This window comes from Diadema antillarum, unplaced genomic scaffold (assembly GCF_040938485.1).
Source record: "Diadema antillarum isolate AM-2024a unplaced genomic scaffold, OU_Dant_1.0 seq00001788_RagTag, whole genome shotgun sequence".
Lineage (NCBI taxonomy): Eukaryota > Metazoa > Echinodermata > Echinoidea > Diadematoida > Diadematidae > Diadema > Diadema antillarum.
The window spans coordinates 122,583-129,021 of NW_027272466.1; the positions used below are offsets into that span (position 1 = coordinate 122,583).

Here is a 6,439-nt window from a genome sequence, read left to right on the forward strand (position 1 = left end):
TTCTCCATTTTTTTTTTTTTTTTTTTGGGGGGGGGGGGAATGGGTGGGGGAAAAAGAATATTTGGCAAGTATTCTGTCACACCTATAGACCTCATTAGTACTACTACAATGTATCAGCCATCCAAGGCATAACATGATAACACAATTCTCCAGCTTCACTCTGCTGCCTCCTTTTTTCCAATTAGAACAGCTGCATCAACACACACACAAAAAAAGAATACAGAAAACAAAGAAGCAGTCTGGTCTTGCTTTTGCTATCATTGCTGATTTTTGTGTTGACATTGTCTTTTGTGGTTTTTTTTGCTCCACCAGACAAAATATACCTCCATGCAAAATGAAAGGTCAGACTGTGTCCACCAACTGTCTCTTCTCTGATTGTTAGCAAAAGACTTCAGAGTAATACTGCCTCTGCGTGTCGTTGAGCCGCCAACCGCCTGCTCTTAGCTCCACTAGCTCCAAGAGGAGGAGGCGAGAGAAGTGGGAGGTCTGGGATCCCAGGAGTTTCTCCTTGATCACTTTGAGGAGCACCTCCATCTGAATCTGCTTGAGGCCATCCAGGATGGAGCCAAGCTCCTTCAGCTGACATCATTGATATGAAAAATTACAAAAGGACAAACATTATGGCTTCTTTCTATGACTACTACAGTGGACTCCCGTTATAACGAAGTCCTCAGGACTGGCAGTCTTCTTTCGTTATATCAAAATTTAGTTATAACCGAACAAATAAACAATAAGAATACACAGTGTGGGTAATGTTGCGGCCTGAATTTTTATTTCATTGTAACTGGAATTTCATTATAACCGTGTTCGTTATAATGGGAGTGCACTGTAACAGTAATGTGATGTCAATATCAAACACAAACACGTGGTTTATCAAAATATGGAATTTGTATCTTGTCATGAAAGATGTTGTAAATGTGAATTCACATGGAAAGGGGAAATAAACGAAAATAATTTGATGTCAATGTGAAGAAAACATCTAAAACAAATTGTTCATGACATGTACAAATTGTAATCAAATATGAAAAGGAATCAAATGGGGTCTGAGCAGTTGATCCTAGCAGAATTTTAGTCAGAGGCAAAATGACCAATACACAGTTTAAATAAAAAAAGAATACAATGAATGACAATTTACAATATTCAAGGTTAATCATTTTCAATTCAGTCACCATGTACTGTATATCAAATAAGAAAAACATATATTTGTGCACATATATGTATAAGGAACCTACAATCTTGGGGTAGGCACCAACTTAGGCAGACTACTTCTTCCTTTTATATATTCATGTCATAATTTCAAGTTATCACTCTGAACTAAACAGCACATGTCCATTATGTATTGGTAAACAGCAAAAGACAATAATTGATCATGCAAAGAATAAACAACCTACTTCTCCCCACCCCCAGGTTCTGGTATGCAAAAATGGCATATTGACCCTACTATCACTGTCTGCTTCAAGCCAACTATACAACAGTTTTATGATTTTGATAGCATCCTTTACGTGTTTTCATAGCCATCAAATATATGCACAGGAAATACCTCATGCAGTCACAAAACACGCCACAAACTACCATTGGTAACAGTAAAAGGTTTCATTTATCCAAAACTCAACATTTTCTTTGAATGCATAAACAGTCATCCTTGCCTAAGTTGAATCTATTTGGACTGAAGAAATAGCTTCGACTTAGAGTAAATTTGACTTATGAGGGATTCAATTCAATAGAATATAGAGAGAAAAGGCCTGAAAAGACCTTCAACTTAGGCAATTACATGTATATGACTTATGCAAGGTCGACTTAAGCAAGGTTGACTGTATATTGTTTTGCTTTCTTTCATTTTAAACATTGAAGTGATATCTCTGTGGGACTGTGCCACATCAGAATGTGATTCTTCGAGGAGATGCATTCTTAGAGCGACAGAAGGCTTACCTGATTACACGCACATTTTATTTCTTCATCGCTGGCGTCAGAGTCTGAGAGAATCTGTGTAAAGAAAATGTATATGCAGGGACAAAAGAAATGAGTGCCAGGGAAGTTTGCTTCATCTTACATCAGCTTTAAAAGCATTGCAATATTTCAAGATACAGTGTACTTTCAATTAAAAATGGTATACTGACTGTCCAAAGCATCACAGTTGAATCACCTTAAATCATAAACTGTCTGGCCGAGAGACAAAATGTGTGATAATGAGCAGATCACAAAATGGACTTGAGAGAAGATACACTCACACTCTCCAGACATGTGAAGACTGGTTCGATGAGCAAAGTGATGAACTCTCCTCCAATTTTCAGGTGCCTGAAAAGGCTGCACAGATAACAGCAAAATGCAAGCCATCGGTTGGGGTCAGTACCCTTCCAGGATGCCCTTGTTGTGAAGTCCTTCTGCAGTCCATAAAATGTTTTGGATGGGGAGGGAGGGGTGAATTAAACAGTCAGGCATTATTGACACATTTCTAACTCTGAGCTGCCCATGTGTGATTTTGGTATGTGATGATTACTGAACAACAGACTGTAAATTGGAAAATACTGCTGTCATGCAAACTATGTGTCAAACTTCAAAAACATGAGCTCCAAGACTGATACACTTTATGTACAAAAGGTGTTATTGCTCTAGCATGTGTCAGAATAAAAACGACAAGTAAACTTGCTTCACAAGAAAGAAGAACAGTCAAACAAATGTACACAAACAAAAGTTTGCTTGCAGAGAACTTACCTCAAGTTCCTTTAGAAGTGGACTGCGAAACTTGGTCCCATTGACTTCCAGGTGGGCCAGTGAAGCACAAAGTCTGGCAGAGTTTTCCGCATTGTTGACGTCATCAAGGCCGTAGTGGTACATGAGGAGGGCAAAAGCTGTTATCTGTGCTTCCTTTGAGATGTAATTTGTCGTGTCCTTGCATATGCCATCGACAATGTCCTTGAAAGAAGCCTCATTTGTGCTCCGGGCTGCTTGAAGGGCGAGTACCATAACATTTTGATAGAATTGCTGGGGAGAAATGATAAAAACACAATACAAATCTAGGGTGTTTCCTCGGATCAATATCAAACCACAGTGACAGCAGTGTGATTTGGTGCAGAAGGCTCTGGATAAATTCATAACTTTTGAACGAATTGCCCAATTTTCTTCAAATTTTACCAATGTAATGTATACAGCTAACTGGATTCATTGAGTCCACGAGCATAAACTGTTGGGTCAGCAAACTGCATGATGTCAATGTAACAGAAGCATCAACTTTTTAATTTCATAATGAAGTTCATTTCAAATGTGATTAAGTTTTGCTGTCTATATGAACTTTGGCTCCTGCTGTAATGGTAGATCAATTAAAAAGCATTGGATGAGAAGCCCCCTTATCCTAAACTGAGTAAGATCAACTTTCTCCTGTTACAACTTGGTTTTTTGGGTTGTTTTTTTTTTTGCGAGTGGTTACATTCGCATTTGTGGAGCACAGTACTGAACGGAGAAATGCAATATCCAAAGTATATCGTGATGCCTACTAGTAAATCACTAAATGGCTGTATCTCACAGCTATTTTTTCTGAATAAATCATCCATAAAGGTCTCTAAAATTCTACTATCTACTACAGTAGGGGAAGTCATGTTGTTCCTGTTGTTGTTTTGGTTTTAGTGGAATTTATCACTCAGGAGTGATTATCAATGCATCAAGTCTCTTTTTTATTTATTTCATCTTATTTCATCTTATTTTATTTACTTATTTATTTATTTATTTATTTATTTATTTATTTATTTTTTGGTCAAATTGATGTCAGTCATAGTTTATAGTATACATTCTACTAGGTACTCATTCACCCTTGGGCATGGGCCTTGTGCAGTTGTGGCCTTGGCCAAAATTTGGGCCCCCCCAAAAAAAAAAAGAAAAAAAGAAAAAAAAAAGAAGAAGAAAAAAAAAAAAGGATGCTCAAGTTGATGTCTTGCAGGACAATCCTCCATCATGAAAAGATGAAAATTATGCAGCAAAATTGAATTATATGAAAATGTGTGCCAAATTGTAAAATTTAGAACCCCTATAATGGCTATATTATGCCAGTATTACTATTATTGGTATTGTTACTTTCTACTCCTAATAGTAAATATGAAGGGGGGGGGGGGGCATCCTGCTATATCCCGTCCCCTTCGTTTAAAGTTACACTCCCAGCCACTTTAGAAACTTGTCACCTCTGTAAACTTAACAAACTGAACAAAAAGATAAGCTTCAAAACATCCGTCATGACAATATAACGTTAGCATGTATGATGTATTGTATTTTTCTACTTACAAACTTTCTTTATCAGACATTTTTCTAGATAGCTACTACCTAGTTAGATCTTGTCAAAGTCAGTGATATGCAGAGTACATCTAGACGAGTACTGTAGTGCCACACTGACTAATGTTACAACTTCCGAAATGGTGAGAATCTCATAAACCTCACCTCGCCCAGAGTGATAATCAGCTGCTCTTTCTCATACTGGCGCGAGGCATCGCTGTCCCCTGCGCTCCCGGGGTTGACGGGACTGAAGTCTGTGGTGGTGGCGCCCAAACCACCTCGCTCGTGGGATAGAGGTTGGTGATGTTTTTGACGACTCGTAGCGGAACGCAAACTGACGTCTTTATTCAAATGCCTGGCTGAGGCCATGACAATGCAATAAGGCCACAACTGCCTGAAGAGTACGTAGCTTAGCAAGAATAAGATCAGTGAATTTGTACCATCAAGTCCTAATACGACTGCTGTTACTTGTTTTCCTCCCTAATTAACGGCCACACCATTGATGCAAACATTCACACTGCATGCATGCTCAGTAGAGTGTAACGTGTACCTACGGCCATCGGTACGGCTTTCCCATCGCATCCCTTGCTCGATCGCGCCCTGTGTTTACGGGTGCAGGACAGACCGCATGTATCTCATCGGCCTAAAAGTGACTCGGCCCAGACTTCCCCTCCGTTTTTTTTTTTGTTTTGTTTTTTTGTTTGTAGCAACGTGAATTCTGACCAGTCAGGACGCGGATATATCAAGAAACACTTCTGTGATCCCTAATATCGAGTATATATATCATTCAGGCCCCATTTTCTTGTACAAAAGCATTGTAGGCCTATGTGTTTATATCAGTGATGAATTTGATTTTGATATATTTTTGATTTGTTCGTTTGTAATTGTGTAATTAGTAGTTTGAGCAGTAAATGATTTGTAAATGTAACTGGATCCTCCTGAAAAACAGTAAGCCATGATGGCAATATTTACTGAGTGAGGCTTATCCAGCCGCTCTAAACATTGTATTATTATTTTTCATATTTGTATATGCTTGATTGATTGTGACGGAAATGAAATAAACAATAAACAAACCCAAGTATTTATGGCCAAATCTAGATTGTCGGGACACTAACAAGGGTCCGAATATGTACCATGTTATGTACATGTAAAATGTTGTGCCATCGTCAACTGAATCCAGTCAATGATTCTGCTTTGGATTTGATGATCTGAAGATTGGAAAATCTTGGTGGGCTTCAAGTCTATTTGATATTTTGATATTTTGATATTTTATTATCTCTGTCAACCCCTTTCAGGGGTATAATGAGAGTACAACACATGTTCAAAAGTATATTACGACTGAGGGCTGATATATACATAATGACACACAGAATATAATACTGTAATAAAAAACTGGCAAGCACAAATAAAATACTGTAGGCTACAATACACAGAATATAATACTGTAATAAAAAGACTGGCAAGTACAAACAAAATACTGTAGGCTATAAACTATATACTGAACGTACAAAATGAAGGCTACAGATCTAGGATATCACGTGGTTTGGTTTGTCTATACCACTACGAGTAACGCTTTTAAAATACACGTTATACAGGATCAGGACTAAGCCTGTTTGCCTTTGGAATCAAATCAAAATGCTAGATTATAATCTTTATGAAACGCATAAGATTCTTTAAATGCTTAAAACTGAATCTGTTAAATGTACTTTCCATATGCAATGTATACTGGGGTTGCCTTTGGGCAATTGACTATTACCTAGATGTTTCTGCCTTTCTTCCATAAAAAAAGGGCAAACAAAAATGTAGTGAAATTCATCCCCTCTAACTTTTAAATCACAACATGGGCATTCAATATCACTGTCCTCTACATTGTATAAACCTCCCATTATTGATTGGTATTACGGTATGATCTACACCTAAAACGACATAGCAAAATTGCATCCCGTCTGCTAAGTGTTAACAAATAAATTTCGAACAACTATATCTGTCTTGAAAATTCGATAATTAATACAAACGCTATTAGACCATATTTTTGACATAATATCCTGTTTCATAGCAATAGTTAATCTAAGCTTGAGAGCATTAATGATCCAGGTATCACTGTGCCCTTCTCCTTGTCGCTGCCACACATGTCCTATGATAGACCAGCATTATTCAAAATAAATGTATGACAGCCATTTTG

At 37.7% G+C, this 6,439-nt stretch overlaps 1 protein-coding gene across 1 annotated transcript; it reads right to left on the bottom strand.

The window, feature by feature from the left end:
* Nucleotides 1–378: 378 nt before the first annotated feature.
* Nucleotides 379–4,649, bottom strand: LOC139712300 (MIF4G domain-containing protein B-like). Its single transcript, XM_071624139.1, has 5 exons — nt 4,423–4,649; nt 2,713–2,982; nt 2,229–2,381; nt 1,930–1,983; nt 379–579 (listed from the first exon to the last, which is right to left on the bottom strand). The coding sequence occupies exons 1-5, from the start codon at nt 4,624–4,626 to the stop codon at nt 379–381; spliced, it is 882 nt and encodes a 293-aa protein (XP_071480240.1). The 5' UTR covers nt 4,627–4,649.
* Between the last annotated feature and the right edge of the window lie 1,790 nt (nt 4,650–6,439).